General features: G+C 39.0%; 2 protein-coding genes across 10 annotated transcripts in view; one reads left to right on the plus strand and one right to left on the minus strand.

Annotated features, from left to right (window-relative positions):
* The first annotated feature begins 3,049 nt into the window (after positions 1 to 3,049).
* Positions 3,050 to 18,863, plus strand: CHDH (choline dehydrogenase). 4 transcript variants are annotated; one of them, XM_074836263.1, is made up of 9 exons: positions 3,050 to 3,165; positions 4,865 to 4,985; positions 7,766 to 8,574; positions 9,022 to 9,173; positions 11,025 to 11,154; positions 11,825 to 11,959; positions 13,129 to 13,271; positions 14,076 to 14,178; positions 14,788 to 18,863. In XM_074836263.1, exons 3-9 carry the CDS (start codon positions 7,821 to 7,823, stop codon positions 15,204 to 15,206), a joined length of 1,836 nt encoding a protein of 611 aa, XP_074692364.1. In that variant the 5' UTR covers positions 3,050 to 3,165; positions 4,865 to 4,985; positions 7,766 to 7,820; the 3' UTR covers positions 15,207 to 18,863. The 4 variants fall into 4 exon arrangements, with proteins under 4 accessions (XP_074692364.1, XP_074692366.1, XP_074692365.1 ...); XM_074836264.1 differs by having other exon boundaries at positions 3,087 to 3,160; XM_074836265.1 differs by lacking the exon at positions 4,865 to 4,985 and having other exon boundaries at positions 3,071 to 3,165.
* A 714-nt stretch (positions 18,864 to 19,577) lies between these two features.
* The window catches only part of CACNA1D (calcium voltage-gated channel subunit alpha1 D), a 196,666-nt gene continuing 193,803 nt past the window's right edge, over positions 19,578 to 22,440 (minus strand). For all 6 annotated transcript variants that reach the window (XM_074836259.1, XM_074836260.1, XM_074836261.1 and 3 more), the window contains one exon: positions 19,578 to 21,792. In XM_074836259.1, coding sequence (XP_074692360.1) covers positions 21,499 to 21,792 — 294 coding nt within the window. In that variant the 3' untranslated portion in view covers positions 19,578 to 21,498. The remainder of the gene's footprint in view (positions 21,793 to 22,440) is intronic.

Raw genomic sequence — 22,440 nt, forward strand, 5'->3', positions numbered from 1 at the left:
AATCAACAGAAGATGACTAAAAACATTCAGATGATAATGATGGGACAAAGTGACAGAAAAGATCAGATGTTAGTTCTCTGAGTCAAGGACAGAAGGGACGATCCTCTGAGTAGCCAAGGATAAGGTAGCATCACCGATTTCTACAAAATGACAACAAACCTGTGGAATACTGGATACCTGCAGGAGTAACCCTTGCAACGAAGTGGGAGACTCCTTCATTTTTTTTGTGTTCAAAACAGTGAACACAGCCAGAATTTTGTGCTACAGGTCTGCCTCTGCTTAACAGCTGAAATTACTCTGTTGCTTCATAAAACATAAATATAAACATAAACCTAACATCTCATCAAAAGAGAAGTCTTTGGGCATCAGGAAGAAGGAACACTGAAGAGCTGGGGAAAATCTCCTAGAGTCAGGGCAGACAATTCTTTGATGAGGGAATGGCTATTTGAGCAGCTGATTCAAATAACTATTTCTAACCACCCTTACCATAACTGTTGGATACTTTTAATTATATAGTTGGTAGACTGTATAGTGAAGCTAAAATAATCTAAACTTTTAAAGTATTTTGAACACTCTAACTGATTTTTAATACTTCTAAATATTATTACTGTGCTACACTACATAGAAGTTCACCTCAAAGGCTTTTTTTTCTTGCTGTTATCAAGGTGCTGCAGAAATAACTATGATAATCATTGTAGTCCACAAACATTTATTGAAAAGACACGAGAAAATGCCATGCATAGAAAGAATGCATTGCACTTCTAGAATATTCCCTGTTTCTCCCCAGTTAGATTTTATAACCTCAGTACAGGAAACATGGGATTCAAGTGGAAAAATTAAGATGTGGGGTTTAAAAGACTACCATGAAATCTTGAAGTTCACTTCTACTAAGAGTGAATTGAGGAATTTTCATCCTCATTTGAGCAGCCAGACATAAACAGGCACAACTCTGTGGACTACGTTTGTCTTTCCTACCTGAAGTTTTCCCTTGCATATGATAAGAAAAGTTTCAATAAAAAGACAAGCTAGAAAAAAGTGACAGAATTTTCAATTATCATTTGCTTAATGTGAGAAGAATAAACATTATTATCATTACTTTCAGAAGTGGCTCATGATTTTTTAATTTTCTTTCCTTAAGGTAAGAGATTCTGAACTAATCTGTAGAAAACATTGTACTCAAATTGACCTTCCACTAGCTAAGCTTAAAAACACAGCAACTGAGAAGCATCAGCCTGGATTCCAACACATCATCAAGGACTTACATCTAACAACTGTTTTGCAGATTTAAATAGTAACAGGTGCTCGTGACACCTGGTGCTCTGCTAAACAGAACAGTAATATTTAAAATTCAATTCTGTTTTCTTTTATAGTCCTCTCAAGTTATTCATAGCGGAATACACTTTCTCATAGAAGCTAAAATTAATACAAGTTGTTAGCTGCAAAAAACAGAAAATGTAGCAAACCTGGAACAGGTTAAATGACAAAAAAATCCTGAATAGTTGCTAAACCTAGAGTATCTGTATAGATAATACATCAAACTCACTTTTGTTTCTTGTCTACTTCAGTCAGAGCTTTTGTAGCTTGTAGCTTAAAAAAAATAATGTCCTGCTTTTGTTTACATTTCTGACACCAAAGATAATCCTGATTTTTGCAAACCTATTTTCAAGAATTAGGTCCACAGAATTTTAGCATGTGGACCCATCCATTACTCTTTAGCAGTTTTGGTTCTTTTCTGGGTTTCTATGTTGTTTTATTCCTGAGAAATATGTACTGACTAATCCACTTTTTCCTGTTGTGGCTGTATTTACAGTGTCTCTAATAGTTAACTTTTTTCTATGGCAAAACACAAATGACTTATGTCCTTTATGCAATAATTCATTTTTTCTTTTGTCTTTGAACTATAATCTCAAGCATAGATGTTTCCATGCTTTTTTCCTAGTAAAACATTTCAAATTTCACTGTAGAACGTCTTGTCATCAACCTCTAAAAACCAGGTGAATAGAAATCATGTACCACTGACTGCTCCAACGAGAAGGTAAGTCTGTAAGGAAGAAGCTATAGTAAGACAAAGCAATTCAATACCTCCCCTCTTTCACAATTATTTCAAACTTTGACGAAGGTTTTAAAAACTCAGGTGAAAAGCCCTTTTAGAAATCTCCTACCCCTCACTTGAGTCCAGAGCTGCTAGTTCATTTCTATGTGAACATAACATTATACAAATCGCCTTCACCTGAAGCCGCGTTGGAAAAAGCCTTCGCAGCCGAGGTACCAACACTGTCGAGTGCTTTTGCTTTAAGGAGAAAAACCGCCCTTTGTCTACCCCGCCCCCCCCCCCCCCAAGGGCTGAGCGAAAAAGTTAAAAGTTCTCTGCCGGGACGGGGCTGATAAAAGTTCTCTGCCGGGACGGGGCGGTGGCCTCAGCGCCGAGCGGGCCTGTCCCGCCCCGCTCCGGCGGCTCCTGGGGCAGCGGGGCGCCCGCCCGGGGGCTCCGGCGGACTTCGGCCCGCTGCTGCTCCGGCCGGTTTCGAAACAGCACGGAGCCGCTCTGACACGCGTTTCGCGGAGGCCGAAGGGTGCGTTCCCGTGGGAAGTTCCACCCGCCCCCCGCGGACCTCTCCCCCTCACAGGGCCAGTCCCGAGCGCGGGGCCCCGGCGCCGCCCGCCCTCCGCTCCGCGCCCTCCCGCCGGCGGCCCCAGCACCGCGCAGGGACCAGCCCCGTCCTCCGCGCTGCCCGGCTTCCCGCGCGGGGCGTGCGAGCGAGCGGGCCCGCAGGCGGTGGGCTGAGGAGGCTCTGGGGAGCTGCCGGCAGCCGTGAGGAGGAAGGGCCGGGGGAGGGGCGGGAGCCCGCGGCGGGACAGGAGCGGGCAGTGGCTGCCGCCGGTGGCAGCCCCCCGCGTGCGAGCGGCTGAGGGAGGCTCAGGCGTCCCCGGCCGGGGGGGAGAGAGGCGCGGCCCGTGGGTGCCCCGTCCTGCGGAGGGGACCGGGGCAGGCCCGCGGTCGCCTTCCTTCTCGGGGCGGGTGGGCGGGAGCCGGCCCCGGCCCCCGGCCTTCGTGTGGAGCAAGAGCCGTTGTAGGCGGCCCCAGAGCCGGGTCTGCAGGAGCTCGCAGCAGCCTGGCGCCCTGGACCGGCAGGGACGACTGCTCGTAGAGGAGGAAACGGTGAGGTAAGTAGGCTTGAACAGTTTCAGCTGTGGAAATGAAACTTACCGCAAGATTTCTGTAAGCGAATGAGCTTTCGTACCAGTAGGACTGAAGGGAAAGTTAGCCCAAAACGCTCCCACAGCTGATGAATTCAAACCCTGTGCACAGTCTGCAGCGAGGCGGGTGGGGGAAGCAGGAGTTACCTGAGGAGCTGTTCCTCCTTCCTCCTGCACACACCGGCCTGACGGGATGTAGCAGCGCAGGGAAGGGTGGATGTCCAGCAAAGGTCCCATTGCTCTGCTGCACCATGTGCTGTCCATGATGTTGGACATCTGCCGGAAAAGAGCGTATTTTACATCTGTTAGGATATTATTGTTTTGGCCCTGGCAAAACAGGACAGCGAGTAAAGTTTCAGCCATAGTGACCATCTCTTTGTTCATAATGGGTTTAGAGGAACTGGGGTAGGATAGGACCATGTGTAGGTGAGGGTGGGTATGGAACAATATGACAAAAAAAACCTGTGTGTTGAAACTAGTGTTTTAATCTGTTCAACTGCACATGTTGGATTTAAATTAAATCAGAATGGCTTGATTTTTGACTTACTCAGAACTTAAAAGCAAGAAATCTGTGAATCATCTACATACTGATTCTCAAAGTCATTTGAATATTATGACCAGGACACTGATGACTGACTTCACTCCCCACTCACTCTTTGCGATATAAAATATCTTTCAAATGTACTCTGTCGGTCCTGTTCGATTTGATGTAAAACAACCCCACCCAAAAAGCAAATAAAAACATGAAATAACATCTAGCTGTAAATCCGACAAACATAGGTGGTGGAGTAGATTGAAAATACTTCAGCTTCTTAAAAGGAACGTTAGATTTAGCTTTCTTGGCTGATAATTCAGTCTTCTAGCCTAGACAGTGGGTACCCTGACTGTCTCGGTACATATTTTTGATCACTCTTATTTTCAGTTTTATCAAATAACAGGACAGCTCTGACTGGGTGACAGTGATGATGCCCACTGCCCTGTGACTTTTTTAGATTAGCCACCTCATCCACCTACAGAACCACGTCGTTACCATCCATTTTTCAATATATCCCCTCTGTGCATGCAGGATACCTACCCTCCTTTAAATATAGAAGTCTAGGAGTAAGGTCCCTGGACTGAATCCTAGCATTTTTGCTTAGCTTTCTTAGAGGGCAAGCCAATTGAGTCCTTAGATGCCCTGCACAGCCTCTTACATGTCTTTTTGTCTCCCCCTTTTTAAAAAAGTGAAGTAACACGTTCTTCACCTTTCATAGCTTCACTGTCCCTTAGAGAAGTCTGTTTTCACATGTGACCCCAAATCAACATCTGTGGAGTTGCAATGTTAGGTACCCACGGGTTACATCAGGCTTTATTTCTCATGCAAGCCTGATACTGCATTCAGAAATATGTTGCAATGATGCAGGGAGCCCCAAACACCTAACTTCAGAACTCCACTGGCCACTTCTAGCTACCTGGTGTAGGACTAGATACGTTATTAAATTGTAGCAACAGAAAGTCCCTGTTGAGATGCTCCTGCTCTCGCTCTTGTAAGACCACTGTCTGTAGGCCCTGCTCAATGGTAATAATGTCTGCAAATCCATACTTTTAAAAAATGAGCTGCAGATTTTGAAGCTGTAGTGCAATACAGAGAATATATTTTATGTTGCTGCCATATGCATATCTGCAGGTCCGTTCACTGATTCCTGAGGAACATCTTGCTGCATGTTCATAAAGAGGTCATGAACTGTGAGAATGCAGATAAAGACATGCAGTAATATCCAGTAAGGCCCAAAATACAACTTTTGGTGGTAAGTACAGAGCATTCCAGTAGAACCATGTTGTGTAAACCTCCCTATTTCTACATACTTTGTTTTGACATAGCCACTACAATATTTAATAGAGCTGGCCATAAAACTATAGTTCCCTACTGGGTAAGTTGTGTCAGCTTCCCCAGCACATCTCAGAGCCTCAGATGACTCTACCTATTAGGATAACAACTTGATTTTTTCCAGTTACTGGAAAAAAACCACATTCTTGCTGAAATACACTTCTTAAGAAGTCTGAACAGGTTGAAAATTCTCCCTGGCAAAAAAGTAAGATAGAAGTAAGTGAAAGTTGAGAGCAAAGATGCATTAGGTTGCTTCTTGACTGATGCCCTCTTGTTCAAAGAGGGGCTCCTGCAAGATTCCACAAGACTATCTTCCGTAGAAGAACCTGAACTGTGATAAACCCATGGATGCTCATAGAACTACATAGATTATTTTAGAGAGAAGTATCATCATGTTCTAATTTCAGGACTTCATGATCTCGGTCCTTGATACCAACCCCTTCAATACAGGTTAGGCCTTAAGAGCTCATGTGTGCTCTTGCAAACTGTACATTGTAGAGTTTCACCCAAGAAAATGAGTTCTGTTCCACCTTTTAGTAAGAAAAAGCTGATTATTTCAGTCATTCATTAACACGTTTTCTTTTAGTGAAAAAACCCATACGCTTTATAAAAATGAAAGGCTTGTATTACAAAATATTGGATAACTATGAAACTTGAATGTATGAAAGTTAACATTAACACCCTAATTCACTTCTGAAAGATTAGATTTCACAAACATAATACAGTATTCAGTATTTTTCCAGGAGAAAGCTTGCTTATCTCTTTCAGATGGGCAGTGCATTACAGTGTAACAGTCTCTGGATAAGTTGCTGTCTCTAGAATCTGAGGCAACTGAAGCCATGGGCCAGGGAGAAATACTATGTACAGCCAGAGGATATTCATTTTCACTAATTGTTTTTACCAAGAGGAATGGTTTCAAGGGGAGGGAGCAAGAGAAGCACACTTCAGACTGGCCAGTAGCATTGGTATCTGTGACACTTACACAAGCTGTGAAAATCTTGCATTTAGTCCCTGTACCTGAACCTGTGCAACACAGAGCTAAACCTGTGTTGCTTGCAAGGCTCACAGGCTTTTCTGAAAGTAAAAAAATTGCCATTCCTACTCAGCCTGAGGATCTGGTGGTATTAGATTGTAACTGTCCTCAGAGCACTCCTGCAGGATCTGGTTTTAGTAACAAGGTAAAAAGCCACAGATGCATACTTTTGCCTTTCCTATGTTAGAAGATATACCTCAAAACCCAACAGTTTTTCACCTTAGGGACAGCTGAAAATGAGTTTTACCATTACAGATGTGTTTTGTAGAGACGTTGCCCTAGATTTGGTCTGGCAGCAGCTACGGTGGCCCTACTCATCATTTCCATTGTTGTGAATTGGCTATGCAGTATCACTGGCTGTCACAAACTTACAGAGAAGTTTATGGAATTCTTGGTTTTCTTAAATTTTTGCCTACTAGAGACAGATGAATAGAGACTACAAGATAAGCAAAGGTTTCCATCCTTTATGGTTCCAGCAAATACTTGAAAATGTGCTTCATGTATCTCAGGAACAAGAAGCAAATCAAAATCAGGCTGCATATAATACAAGATAGTATGCCACTGGACTGGTGCCACAGGCTGCACTAAAAGAATAATAAGTGTTGCATTTAAGGTAATGAATTAATTTGGTAAGAGATGAATCCCCTTGCATTCTAGCCAGTCCTCAGAGATTAGAGGGGCTAGGGGTGGTTCAACTTATCTCTTAATAGGTATGCCAGTTATGGCCATAACTACAGGCCTGACACCAGATGCATGAACAGCCCGTATGCTGTAGGTCCAGCTGCATTCAAGAGAAGCAGTTAGGGTCACGAATAGTATGGTTTATTCTTATGCAACATCTACAGATTGTTTGAGATTGACTACGATAATTGCACAAACTGCAGGTTGGCTACATAGCAGTACACACAAAAAACCCGATTGCAATCACACACACTTAATTCCCAGGTAATCACTCAGCGTAGCCAAGGGCCCAAATCTTACCAAAAGGTGTTCCTTCTGCGGGGAGGGCGAGAAGCACAAACCCATCGATCTGTCCCTCTGATTTGGTATCGGATTATCGTCCCTCTGAGTTAGATACAAACTTGGGGTAGTATTTATCTAAGTATGTCTGTGTGAGTGGGTGGGACTGTGGTCAAGCCATTGTTTCTTGAGTAACAACACGGCACATTCCTTGGTGCAAGGTGTGCGCTGTTTTTGTGGGAAAAGAGGAAGAATGAGAGATAAGGTCCACAGACTACTGCAAAACAGTGCTTGAGAGAAGGGGAAGAGCAGGAGATAAATCTGCATAGTCATGTCAAATGTTCCTTGAGAAAAGTGGAAGAACGGGACCGCGCGGCCCCCACCTCGCTTTGCATTCCTCCTTGGTGCCACGGCAACACAAATCACTGGATCTCCATCCTGTCCTGTGTTTGTTCTGGGAACCATGTGTTAAGGAAATGTGTGTTTTGCAGATTTTTTGCTGTTTTGCTTTTCCCACACTTCCAACAATAAGACAGCAAGCTTCAGAGTAAATGTTCATTGGTTTATTGGCATTGTTGTTAACCTTTTGGATAGTGAGAATGGGCAAAGTATACCAGTTTTACCTGAAAATGACTGACATTTTAGAGGTCATGCACTGTATTAATGCTTACATCTTAATTAGGATTTTTGTTTGTTTCTTTTTCTAGGGTAAAACACTGGATTTTTGCTAGAAATTCTGCAAAAGTGATACTATCAGTAAAGATGTCATACTTAATGAAAGGAGTTAAATGTTGCAGTCCTGTGAATCAGATGCACAGAGTAACAGGAACTCTGTTTAAGGCACATGTATTAAAGAACTTATTGGGCATCAACGAACAACAATTCAAGATTTCACGTACGTCATCTCAACTTAGTTCTGAAAAGACAAACTCTTATAATTATGTCATTGTTGGAGCTGGATCAGCAGGGTGTGTATTAGCCAACAGATTGACTGAAGACCCTCTCAGTACTGTACTGCTTTTGGAAGCAGGCCCTAAAGATACCCTTCTAGGCAGTAAAAGACTGATGTGGAAGATTCATATGCCTGCTGCATTAACTTACAACCTCTGTGATGAGAAATTTAACTGGTATTATCACACAACATCACAAAATCACATGGATAACCGAATTATGTACTGGCCCCGAGGAAGAGTGTGGGGTGGCTCCTCATCTCTCAATGCTATGGTGTACATTCGTGGGCATGCAGAAGATTATAATCGATGGAGCAGAGAAGGGGCTATAGGATGGGACTATGAACATTGCTTGCCCTATTTCAAGAAAGCACAGACACATGAACTGGGACCAGATCAGTACAGAGGTGGAAATGGACCCCTGCACGTGTCAAGAGGGAAAACAAACCATCCTCTTCATCATGCGTTCCTGGAGGCAGCCCAGCAAGCTGGGTATCCCTTCACAGAGGATATGAATGGCTATCAGCAAGAAGGATTTGGCTGGATGGACATGACTATACACCAAGGTAAATCATTCAGGGGTCCTTAAGTAATTTGTATGTCTGACCCACCAGTGGTACTTCTGAAAGCATTTTGGAATACGGACATAAATCTGCACTGCATGCCATTCGGGTGTTTAGATTATTGAACAGCAATGGCACTCTATATTTACAGCCTGTTCATTTCACAGCAGTTTGTTATTAGCCGAGTGTGTATTTCATTGAAAATTGCATTGGCATGCAAGTCTTGATTCACAGTTAAATTTGGCAAGGAGAGTAAGTTTTCAGAATGTCATTGTGACATTTTTTATGTTAAAATAAAATCTTTAGTTATTATATCAAATCACATTTGCTTTGAACTCTATTAACTCTATGAAGGCTTTCCATCTGTAAACATCCTGATGGCTATTGGCCAAAATCTTGAAGAATACTGAGCATGACTATTTTGACATTTAATGTAAACGTGCATTGTAGGTCAAAGATGGAGCACAGCTAGCGCTTACCTTCGCCCAGCCATATCACGCCCAAATTTGTCAGTTGCAGAGAAGACACTTGTAACAAAAATCTTGTTTCAAGGAACAAAATCCATTGGTGTTGAGTATGTGAAAAATGGGCAAAGGAAAAAGGTAAGAGACTTTTTTTTCCAGTATGAAATGTATGAGTCAAAGCAAAATTAATTTTTTTTAAAACAAACTTTTTTTAAAAAATGGTACTTTACTATGCAAAATGTCTGCTTTTCAGCTGCTGTGTTGTCTCTTCCAGTGTATGATTCCTTGTCAGTTATTTTACAGTAGGTGAGATTTCAGCTGTATCATTTTAGAGATTAACATCTCCATTATATTTCTGTCTCTCGGTACTGAGGGGCCAAACCATAACTTGATGTTATGCAAGAGTGTTGTGTAAGGTTTCTGCCTGGAACCTATGGTGTCATGCACCATCTCGGCGTATTGACTAGTGGGCTGAAGTGCTGATGGTTCTGAAAAACAATTCTGAACATGCTGTTCTGGCATAGGAAAACCTGTAAAAGGTAGATACTGAAATCTGAATGGCTCAGGAGATACATAATGAGTCAGTTGCTTCTACTTTGCCATTATGTATTGAGTTTTGAGATAATAATGATGATACAATGATGAAATGTGCCTTATGGTTTGTTGTGGAATGAGTATTTTTCAGTTTCAGTCCAACTTCCACTGAACACACGATCATGTGGAAGGAAGCTTGAATTGCCGTTACAACTAAACTCTGTGGATAAACAGTTAATTTTATGCAGCTTTCAATCCATTGACTTCTATAAGACCTAAAACATTCTCATTTCCCTTAATTCTTTACTATTACAGTTGATTATCGAGTGTGTAACTAGGAGATTGCCTAAAAGGGATTTGTATATAAATAACCTCAGATATTTAGTCATAAACAATTATAAAACAATTAAAAAGTGCAACAGTAATATTCTAAAGAGAGGAGAGTACAAATTTTGGTGGTTTGGGTTCCATAAGGCTTACAAGACTCAACAGACAAGTGTTCTGTGACTGAACACCTGCTAAAAGTTAAGATGCAGTATAAACTGTTCTTTCATTTTCTAATGCACAAAACAAATCTGTTGTGTTCTAAGTGGATTGGTAATGATAATCATTTTAACAATGTAAAACAAAAGTTGCAGAAAATTTAATTGATTTCATGAGCTATTAAATGTCTGCAAAAACAGTGTCTACTGGCTGTTCTTCTGCCATTATCAAGATTAATTTTGTTGAAGAAGGTCTTGGAAAGCTAATTACATATGATCAAAGACTTTCTGAATACTGGACCACTTTAATTGCAAAAGTCTTTAATTGCTATGAATTTTCATACATATGTATACATATACATGTATTAATATATGTATACATTATAGTGAATTATATGTATTTATAGCATATATCATAAAAAGTATACCTTCAAAGTATTTCCCTTCTTTTTTTTTTCCCCCAACATCAAAATTTCAGGACTTGTCTGCTTTTACTTTCTGGAAAATTTTATACCTGTCAGGATGGAAGAGCTAATAATTTTATCACGTTATGGGCAAGTCTCTGAGTTCAAAATCTTCCTTAGGAGTTTCAGTGTTAATTACCAACCGTTATTGAAAATGGAGGAGATGTTTAGCTGAGTGATACAAGTGCCATAGGGACTTCTTTCCTGGCAAGTAGCACAGGAGTTTATTGGCAGCCATGGTACTGGCTGAGCTGAATGTTTGTGTGCCGTACAGTTTGAGTGGATTGTAAACATGCAAATAAATACAGAAATGATCAAAGCAAACGCTTGATCATTTATCTCTGCAGAAAATTCTGGCAAGCTAGGAATACATTTAGAATGAGAAAAATATGAGGGAAGGGTGTCTAATCTGGATCAGAATTGCATATCTGAACAGAAGCTCTCGACATGTTTCTTGCATTCAGATCAGGCTTAATAATGTTAGGACTTTTGTGCTCATTTCCTTTTAGGCTTTTGCCAGTAAAGAAGTTATTCTAAGTGGAGGTGCCATAAATTCTCCACAGCTGCTTATGTTGTCTGGGATTGGCAATGCAGATGATCTAAAAAAACTGGGGATCCCTGTTGTTTGCCATCTTCCTGGTAATTTTATTTTTTCTTTTAACCTTACATCTTCCTCTGGATGCAATTCAAAAACCATTAAATGAAATGAACCCGTGAAATGCAGTTGTCTTTCTGTCAGGTTGCATGGACTGAAACGTAAGTGTTACAAATCAGTGGAAACATGCATTGATTTTAGAACTGAGCAATAAACTCCTACACATTCTTCACTACATTTGATAGTGAAAAATGCCTTTCTGAAAAATGCCACTGAGTACTTTTAAAGTAAAGCAGCATACTTAACATTTAGAATTTTGAATGAGTTTTGATCCACAACAGATTGTCTAAACTCCTACTGTCATATATATTCAAAGATAGAAGGAGTAACATGAACTTTTCCTTAAAACTAGAAAAGCTAGTACTGTCTTTAGAAGTCCTATCTGGCAAGTTTAGAACTAGCGATATGTCTGCCATTTAACTGTCTTATTTTCATTCTAGTTATGCTATGTTTATGTAAAACCTTATTTTGACATGAGCAAAAGGTTGGTATGACTCATGGTCTTGGTCCTAGTCATCACTGCCCTTGTAAGAGGTTAGTTTAGTTCCCATTTATGCTGATTTCTGGTTGCAAATGTTGTATATAATTGTTCTGTGTGAAATAACTTTCATTTTCCCTTTCTTCTCCCTCCTCCCCCTTTCTACTCCCCACCAGGAGTAGGCCAGAACCTTCAAGATCATTTAGAAGTGTATGTCCAGCAAAAGTGCACCAAACCTATTACTCTATATAATGCCCAAAAGCCAGTTAACATGGTGAGGATTGGCCTAGAATGGCTTTGGAAGTTTACAGGTATGAAGCAAAGTACGCAATTATTCTACTAGTGATTGATTTAGAACTATTACAGCCTTTTATCCATGAATTTCAAGTCTGGGAGCCTTCATATATAATTTTTTTCATGTTCTGGGAAATAACTGGAGTTTGTAAATGGACTTGAACGATTTCTTTTTTTCTAAATCAGAATATTTTAATACAGTTACTGTATCTTAGGTAACAAGGAAGGTTTTTATACACTGTTTTTTAACATTTTTGTATCTGTCTTATTTAAAGAAAAATTCTACATTTAAAAATCTTGGTGCTACTGAGAGAAGCTGTTGTAAAAAAATGAAGAAAAAAGTCTATTTGAAATAGATACCATGTCAATAAAAACATATTGTGGAACTGAATTAAGTGCTCTGTATAATTGCCCCAAAAGAGTTAGTTTGTTGCTCTGATCAGAACCCTTTAGGCTTGCATGTAAATCAGAAGGCACTTTTATTAATCTGACACACTGATTTTACAGTAACCTAGGTGTAAGTTGTACTTCAAAAAGAATCTGTAAAAGTAATCCTTGAAATCAGTTAAAGAGTTTGGCCAAAGTTGAGGTCTTCATCACTTGCTGAATTATTGTTAGTATTTGACAACTTACTTTGGGTACATGTGGCTTTTTACCATGCAAGTAAATATCGAGGGCTAGCTTGTGGTTTTAAAGGGATGTGAAAATAACATGATATGAGGGGCATGGCAGGCTCTTCATCTTTCCCCTGCATGGCAGGTGCTGTGACACTCTGCCTGTGACATGTAGCTGATGGGATAAGCGTGCTGCATGTCACGGCGCGTGCAGCGCAGTGATGGGGTGCTGCAGGCAGTCCCCTCCAGAACTCTTGGGCTCCTGGGACCAAACCAGCCGCCGGAGTTAGACCCGAGGCCTGCCGGTTACAGTGAGATAACTGTAACGCCCCACGCTCAGATAAGTGGGGTTTCCAAAGTTATGCATATTTACATTTATCTAGTGATTAAATAGCAGATGAAAGTGATGCATATTGCTTAAATTGCAAGCTGTTCATAATGGATTTGCGTTCCTTGCAATTGCCAGTGTATATATAAATGATTCATAGTAGTGAAACCAAGGGTTAAGAAGTGGATTTCTTGCTTTTCTGAGGTCTTGTAACAGGATTTTCTCTCTCATTTACACTCTCTAGGTGAGGGAGCCACTGCCCACTTAGAATCTGGTGGTTTTATCCGAAGTGAACCAGGGGTTCCTCACCCTGACATTCAGTTCCACTTTCTTCCTTCTCAGGTGATTGATCATGGTCGGGTTGCTTCCACAATGGAAGCTTACCAGGTGAGTTGCTGAAGAACATATTCCGGTAATGTTCTGAGCGATCAGTAAGGAGGCTTACATTCTACTACAAATATTGATAATTTGGCTATATACTGAAAAACACTTCGTTCAGTGTAATACAAAAGAGCCAACCTCCTACATTGGGGAAAAAACATGAGCTTGTTATTTGATATTGCTACCAAAATTATATTACTTTTTATCTCTGGGAAAGCAGGCAAGTACTGAACTGCTGTTTAAGTATTTGCACTACTGAAGTGCCATAGTGCTATTGATTAGGATAGCATCGTGCTGGATGCTGTACAAAACTAAAACAAGGTGTTCCCTGTTTCACTGCAGTTTAGACAGAGGTTTATGCGTGAACGTATGAGGCCACTCATTTATTCACTGGCACAAATCCAAGCCCCAGTTTAGACTATGATCTCGATCCAAAAGTCTGTGCTAATGCTGGGAAACTGTCACTGAATATTTGTGTTCCTTCTTGCTAATCTCTTTTCTTCAGTGACGATAGTAATTTGGTCTGATTGCATTAGAAAGCTATGCTACTGCTAAACTGGAATGGTATTTTAAATTAAAAGAACAGCTGTGAGTTGTAAGATGGGTATATTCCCTTCCCTTTATGGAATATCATATTTACAACAAATTTATATAAAATGGAAAAATGTTCAACGCATTTTCCATTATCTCCCTTTAACATTTCCATTTGCTTGATTTGTAAAAACTGTCCAAATTGCAAAAAAAAATTCATACTGAATTTGGAAATACATCTGGTGGGATTGTGTCATGAGTATAGCATGGGTGTTGCAGGTCCACGTGGGACCCATGAGGAGCACGAGTGTGGGCTGGCTAAAGCTGAAGAGTACAGACCCGAATGACCATCCTATCATTGAGCCTAACTACATGTCAACAGGTAAATGCAGTGCCTCCTCCTCTGATATCAACTCATTTCCTGCCTCTTTCAGTAGCAGATTTTCATATCTGCTCAACACCAGTTCAGAAGTGCTGGTTGGTGCATTATTTCTTTCTCATTTATGAAAGCCAGTTAGTATCAAAAGAGGTCATTGTACAAAGCACAGTATAAACCAAAAAGAATTCTCTGTTGCAGATGCAGTCCAGGGTTCTTAGTGTTTGCTGCATCATGCTGTTCATTTCATCCCCTCCTCTGCTGGTGAAGAAATGAATCTCGTTTGCTTCTTTGTGCTGAGACTAGTGTCCTTGGTTAGACAGTGGGTATAGTGAAATAAAGAGCAATTCTTCATAGCTCACCTATTCCCTTTTGGGATTGTGCAATATAAATGACAGTTTTGTTCATTCACTGTGAACAAATATCTGTTCGTTCACTGTGCAACGAATATCTGTGACTTTGAAAAACTTCCTACTTTATTATGGCTTTCAGCAACAAGTGAGAGACTTTCCCTCCAGCCTTTTCTCTTTGATGCTATTTTTTCTGTTATGCATGTGGTCTGTATTACTAAATTTAAGGGTGTACTTACAGTTTTCTTATTTTCTTTCCATACAGAAAGAGATATTTTGGAATTCCGCCAATGTGTCAAGTTGACCAGAGAGATCTTTGCTCAGAAAGCTTTCGAAAAATTTCGTGGGCCTGAAATTCAACCAGGAAACCACATTCAGTCTGACAAAGAAATAGATGCTTTCATAAGGCAGAAAGCTGACAGTGCTTATCATCCTTCCTGCACCTGTAAAATGGGTCAGCATTCAGATAGCACTGCTGTAGTTGACCCCCAAACAAAAGTAATTGGCGTTGAAAACTTGAGAGTAGTAGATGCTTCAATAATGCCCAGTGTTGTCAGTGGAAATTTGAATGCCCCAACTATTATGATAGCAGAGAAAGCTGCAGATCTAATTAAGGGCCTCCCATCGCTTCAGGAGAAAAATGTTCCAGTATATAAGCCCAAGACCTTGGAAACACAGAGATAAACAAATGTTCTCCTCCTTTCACATCTTTTGCTACTTAGGCTTTCATCAGCATGTTGGTATCTCATACTGAACAATACCATGCAAAACAACATATCCTATAAAAATAGCTATTAATTTGAATCATTCTCTTATATTAGACTACCTATTCCTTTTTTTTTAATCACATGGCTTAAGCTGCTTATTTTAGCTAAACATGACCTTTTGTAGTACAATTCAAATTTTTTGTTGAAGAGAAGCTATTTCTAAATGACAAGACAGCTGGGTACGTAAACTGGAAATACTGTGCAATTGCATGAGGAATGGAAGAGATTAATGTGTGCTGTTTTGAAAATCGTTATGGTATGCTTTGTTATTTAAAGGAAGGATTTTAACTGCTGTGAGAGTGGTACCCTGGACAACAGCTAGTCAGTAATTCCCACATCCTGCACAGAATGGTTAAGTAAATGTAAGCATTTATGCAATTTTATATTCACAGGCCAAAGTAGTTCCTATCAGAATTGATAGGAGAGAGTGGAACCTGCACGTCTGTAATTTGTCAGATCTTTGAGAGGAATGCACAGTTCACAAATCCTGACAGTTAGACTTCACCATCCTTAGCACTCTTAACTGTATAGTATTCAGAAAGAAGACACACATTATATTTATCAGAAACTTATTTTTCTGAAAAATGCAGAACAGGAGCTGATAATATACTACAAAACTAGAATTTCTCCTTGTTTTTTTTGCAAGGAGCTTAGTAGAATTCAGTTCACAATTTAAGCTGATGTAGTTGTACCACTTTATCATTTAGCACAGTAAGAGATCTGCACTTCCTATAACGTCCTTAAAGTTACTGGTCTTTGCTCAAAGATGAGTGTTTGCAAAAGATATTTCTCAGCAAATATTCTGAATGGTGCCTTGCTATCACTCAAATTTTATTAAAAAAAATTACAGCCAAGCTAGATTTAGAATGAAAGATTACTCAAAATAACCGCATGAGGTCAGATACTGATATGTGGGAAGAGATCTTTTTAAATTAGAAGGCAGTAAGTTATTCAGTGAACCAATGCTATATTTAATTTAGGACTTAAATTTTTGTTTTACTATCTTCAGATGTGTAAAGCAAGGTACATGATCTTTCATGGCTGTTTTCTGTGTCAATCTAACTTTCAGGTACTGATTTTTAAAAAAACCCACAAACCTAAAGAAACTGAACTCATAGAATGAAATTAAATCCCTTGAATTGTTTGGATTTATGAAGCATTCCAAAATAACTTCTGACTAAGCAGCTGCCAAATTATAAAGTGAAAGCTTCTGTAGCCTAAGATTGCTCAGGATTTGTGGTAAACAGAATAAACTTTTTTTTTTCCGAAAAAAATGAAATTTTACACCATTTGAGCAGATTGTAAAAAAAACGTGCTGACTCAGATGTTGGCTAGAGGGACAACTGCAGATGTTTAAGGCAGATACTTCTACCTGGTGCTGCTTGCTCTCAGGCAGTGTTGGAAGCCCTGCTGCTAACTGAGGGAAAGGACTTCATTCGTTAGAGTATCTGCATAAAGACAAACAAAAATCCTGAAGATGGAAGATGATAGCAGTGAACCCTGCTCCAAAAAGAGACAGGTAAACCCTTTCTATGCATGTGATGCACTCTTTTGGAATGAGGGGAAGAGCAAAAATATTTTGTCAGAGGTGATTGATCAGCAGTGTTAATAAGACAACCCATCTGATGCAACTGTGTGTTTGGGGAACGCATGAACTGTGTATGGTGTACCTTTTTGTGGCAAATAATTTTTATTCAGCACTTGTGCTTCTAAGATTTTCATTTAAAGGTATTCAGTAGGTATCAGTGTCATTTAGAATACAAAATATAAGATACTCAGAGTAATGTATACTGGTGAGACTTACCACAGTCCTGTGCTGTTGAGAGGGAAAGCAATTTGGAAGGACGGAATACTGAAGTTCCTGCATTTGCAGATTTACAACATGGGTTTCCACACTAGGTATGCAAGATGGGAATTGTTATTATGCAGCTGCAGAGGATTAACTAGCCACTGTCTTACGTAACTTACTGAACACGCCCAGAGCTATCCTCTGCCGTTATGTCAAGCTCTAAAAAGATGAGGAAATAGCAAGGTTAGATATACATGCCCAGCTGCTTGTGTGTCTGTCTTATGTTCAGATACACATTGCTGCTTTGTGCAGTCAGATAATCGGGCATTTCTTCTGAAACATCATCTTTTCTTGCCATTCTAAACACACATAGACACCTCGCAGATCCCTCCCCTTGTAAGCACTTAAGTATTTTCACCACTGTGAACCGCAGTTGCTGTATTTAGGCCTCGCTGCTATAGAATGCTGAGGCTTTGATGCAGTGCTATAAAGGAATGGCTCAGGTATTTGAAAGTTTTGTTGCCCTGGGGAAATCTTTAGGTAGCATCAAGCTACCATTAGTTTCTCTGCATTGTATCTGGTTGCTGATGCTGAATTCCTGTTGAAACTGTTCTTCTGGCAGAGTCAAGTCTGCTAAAGGATACTTAGAACAGCTACAAGATATTCTAACATGCTCTGCAGAGTACTGGCAGGCTGCTGGCTAAAATTAACCATCTTTTACACCTTACTGGATTGCAGAACACAGGCTGATAATTCCAGAATTTTACTTATTTAACAAAATAATACAGTGTATAATTGAATATTTTCCCCAGTTCTACCCAGATATAATTTTTCTATAAATGTGCAGATAATACTACATTATGTATTCAAAACCAGTTAACTGTAAAAGCTGTTTAATGTAAGAATTTGGAAGTTACTAGACCTGCCAGCATGGCTTGAACCAGCAATGGTACTGCGAGTGAGAACCCCAGCACTTCCATGGCAATAGCTTGCTGCAGATGCTTCAGACACAGTTGAAGGTCTCTGGCTGGGGACAATGAGATTAAGAAAGAAAAGTGACCAAAAATGTTTCTTATGTACACATATTTCAGTTTAAGTTGCTTTAGTATGATTTTAGTGCTTTTAAAAGCAGCAGAAAATAGCAGTATTTGTAAAACTGCATTATATTTATGTAAGGCCACTCAAGGTTTCATACACCAGAACTTTTGATGTTTCTGCAGCTTAAAATCTTTCCCAAATGTCTGATTTCAATCAGTCTGCCAGCAAATGAGGCAGCTATGTTAACATTGGAAAACGGGAAGTGGGCTTGGAACATGCATTTTCTATAAAATAAATGTAGAAACCTATTTTGAAGAATAATAAAAGCATTTATGCTTTTTTTTAAAATTATAGTTAAAATGAAGACTTATTGTAGAGACAACACAAGAGTATCTTACTACAGTATTGTAGTTTCTAAGTCTCTCTTCTTTTGACATTGGAGCTCCAAAAGAGGCACTGCTCAAATATGAATATATTTTATATATTAATTTTTCAGTGACTATTTTACTGTAAAAGACTTAGTGAATGTTTAATTCTTTACTAATGTTTTCAGTCATTCTATACATATATAAACAAATCTGGAAACTCATGAAATATGCTTTAATTGTTGAGATAACTTCTAGTTTTTCTGTACTGAGTAATTACTATGGCAGTATTTTAAGAGTGCCAATTACCATGTAATTGTGCATATATTGATTACTTTTTTCCATACACTTCTGTAATAAAATTGAACAGGTATTCTATGTATCCATATATATATGTTGTCCCTTAAACCATTAACTATATAGAACATGGTTTGTAACTAAATTTCCTTCAGCATTTATTTTTGTAAGGACTGTTTTCTCATAAAATAGCATATCTGCCCTAAAGAGTCTCTCATCAGACTATTGGAAGCTAAGGACTGACCATACTAGCAAGAAAATACAGTGAAGTCAGCAAATTGTTTTCTGTCTCCTTGGACATGTTCAACTTCAGTTGCCTTAAGGGTATTTTTTCAGCAGTGCGCATACCACACTAGGTGGAACTTTGAGAACTACTCATTGTTATTCTACAGGGATACCAGATCCAGAAGGGTCCATTTTGGTCTCCTAAAGTTTGTTTCTGTAAGCTGGGAAAGCCTGACAAAGTAGCTACTGGTGGGTAACCTACCCAAGTGTTTCCTGGCAGACAGCATGACACATTTGTTTTGATGTTTCAGGGGATTTTAGTCAGATTTTCCTAATTGTTTCCATAGATCTGTATCTAGGGAAGTAATAATCCCCTAGATAGCAGGGGAGTAAGTACCCTTTTGCATAGGAATACTCTAATCACTTTCTTTCTGGTTAACAGCAATCATTCATAAGAGACTTGCACACCACAACAGTGTAGCCTGATGACTATATTCCAGACTTTAAACTGTGCAAACAGAATTTCACTTTTGGAGCTTCTTGGTGAAAAACTATTAGTAAAAGGAGTCCCAAGTATAATAAAATTATTACACAGTTTTATTTTGAAGAACATTTTGCATTTGTTTTAATACAAAATGATGTAGGTCAAGAAATAATTTACAAACCTTTAAGTTCTTATCCTGGCATTTGAAATAAGAATGATTTCAGAGGAAGTCTGTAAGCTATTCATAGGAAACTCATTATGTACAAAATGTTTATTGACATGTTTTAAACATCACATTTGTAAAAATGTGAACTGGATTGCTATCTAGCATATGAACTACAGGTAAAACCTGGTAAGATAACTTGTTAGAACAAGTCATTGTTATCCAGTGCTAACAAAATAGACAGTAGCTTTCATTGTTTTTTGATTTTCCTCCAAGGTCATTTCAGCCTTAAAGTCATGTCAGGGTTTTACTGCATTGTGAACAATATCTAAGCCCTCTCTTGGTTGCATAAAAATAAATCTTTGAAATAGTACACATAGAACAACAGAAAGGTAGAGGCAATAAAACAGTATACTTCTTGTATCAAGGTTTTTGGTTCTGTGAAGAATCACCATATTTCTTTTCTTTCCAAGCAGAGTAAGTAGTACTGAAGCAAAGCAATTTCATTTTTGTGTGAATATTTTTCGCCCAAGATGCTTCCCATCAAAGTAGGCTATGTAGGTAATATATTTTGTCAAAACTAACGTGTCTCATGACCAGTAATACCCTGGCATGAACTTGCCAATTTTTAAATTATTTTAATATTTATTTTTAGCATGGGATTAATAAAAAAATAAAATTAGAGCTTATTTTTCAATCAAAAAAGTTAAAATAACTTTAAATCTTTTACCTTTCCAAGTATAAGACTGTAAATAGTCAACTGTGCATCCCTTATGCAGAGAGTTTCGACTCAATTATTTAAAAAAAAAAAAAAAAAAATCTGTTCTGTTGCCAAGTTCAAACTTGACGCTTTATCCCAAAAAGAGATTTACACTGAGAGGTGGCTCTATTTAAATATTTATGCTATAGATCTATATATTCCAAGTAAAAATACTTCTATCTAGAATTCTGTGGAGAGTTACAATAATTAGGGTCCATAAATATTGCTGCAGTTCAATTACGGTACAATAATTACAAAATATAGAACATCTCTTTACAAATACAAATCATTGTATATTACAATTCATTTACAGTAATTTCTACTATATAATTTTTAGCAAACTATCTTATCTAATTCTACTATAACCTGGTTGCAAGTGCATTAGTAAGAATGCAATTATTCCAGTATATTTTGCCCTTAACGTGATAGTCATAAAACAGACTATCTGAATGATATTTTCCTATGTAAACTGGTGTTACATATGACAGATTATTCTTTATATAACTTTTTTTTCCAACAATCTCTAACAGGTAGAGCATGACAAACTGTATTTTAGAAGAGCATTAAGAAAAAAAAAATCAGGAGGCAAGTTTGGAAACAATGTTAGAATGGATATGCAACAGGTAGCTGATATGCTATTGAGTACTGAGGTAATGACATTATTGGTTGTCATCACTCATCTCATGTTGCTATTTCCCACGCAATTTTGTGCCGGACTCATACAGACATTTTTACTGACAAAATCCTGCTCTACTACGAAGGACAGCAGCACAAGGTTGAAAGACAGGCAAGATATTACACCTCAGAATCCTGCTCTAGCCCTCAAAAAACTGATTGTCACAATCTGCTTGGTTTCGAAAAAACCTTATTCCTACAGAGGAACTGAAGATTCTGGGAGGAGACTTGACGTACTGCAGCTCTGATCACATTTCGGCAACCTGGAGATAATAAATTTTTTAGTTATGGCTTCCTTGAGGTGTGACATCACTTGTACAAAACGTGATTGGTTATTCACTCCAGCTAGTGCCTAGCATCTTTAAACTATGAGGCACTTTTTCTGTTATTAGAATCATTTTCCTTGCTAAATACTATAAGCTTGTAATGCATATCATTTCATCAGCTAAGTCTTCTTCGTATCGTCCCGGTTCTGGTTCTTCGTCACTGTAGCCAGGACCAAAATCTTGAAGTTCATAATCTTGTCTGCTTAAAATGGGAAACATATCCCCATTGGTTCCATTGCTAATATTTCCATTGAGAATATTACTTGCTGCACTTTCCATCTCATCAATAGTCATGTCACATGCATCAGCAATCTCGTGTTTTGTAGCTGAAACAAATTTAGGGTCCTTCGCATACCTTCCTAGGCCTTCAGATATAAGCACCTGGCAGATGGAGGGGAGAGAATGAGATACACAGTGGAATTACAGAACAGACAGGTCACAACAACGTTTCTCATTTGTGGAAAATACTAGAGCCCCCCTGCCGAATCACTACAGCAACCCACAGCAAAACTGTACGTGCAGAGAACAATCAAATGGCTCCAAATCTCACTGTGTCCGTTACGCGATAAGGCAACTGATAATGAAATGCATCGGACTTTTCTCCTTAGAAGTTTGGGAGTAGTCTTTGCTAAACATCAATCATCAGGCTGATATACTAAAGACAACAGTTAATATATCTCAGATGGTGCAATTAGAACAATTGCCTGAAACACAGAATTTTAGATACATTCTCAGTACTTTAGAGCACATGGAAGAAAGATGCTGAAGTCCCATTTGCAAATGTAACCGAGTGTATTGTTTAGCTCATGGTAATGGAAAGGAAGCGATAGATGGAAGCAAGAACAGTAACTATGATTCAGAAATGCTATATACTCTTTTATCTTCAAATCTTTTTTAATATAAAAGGGAATTCTTAACATTGTTCAGTACACCTACAAATCAATCCTTGTAGCTTAGTCACCTCTGCATTAGTACACTGATTCATAGAGTTCCTGATCTTTTATTCAGATTACTGCAAAAATGGTGATG

The sequence above is a fragment of the Strix aluco genome, chromosome 11 (genome assembly GCF_031877795.1).
Source record: "Strix aluco isolate bStrAlu1 chromosome 11, bStrAlu1.hap1, whole genome shotgun sequence".
NCBI lineage: Eukaryota > Metazoa > Chordata > Aves > Strigiformes > Strigidae > Strix > Strix aluco.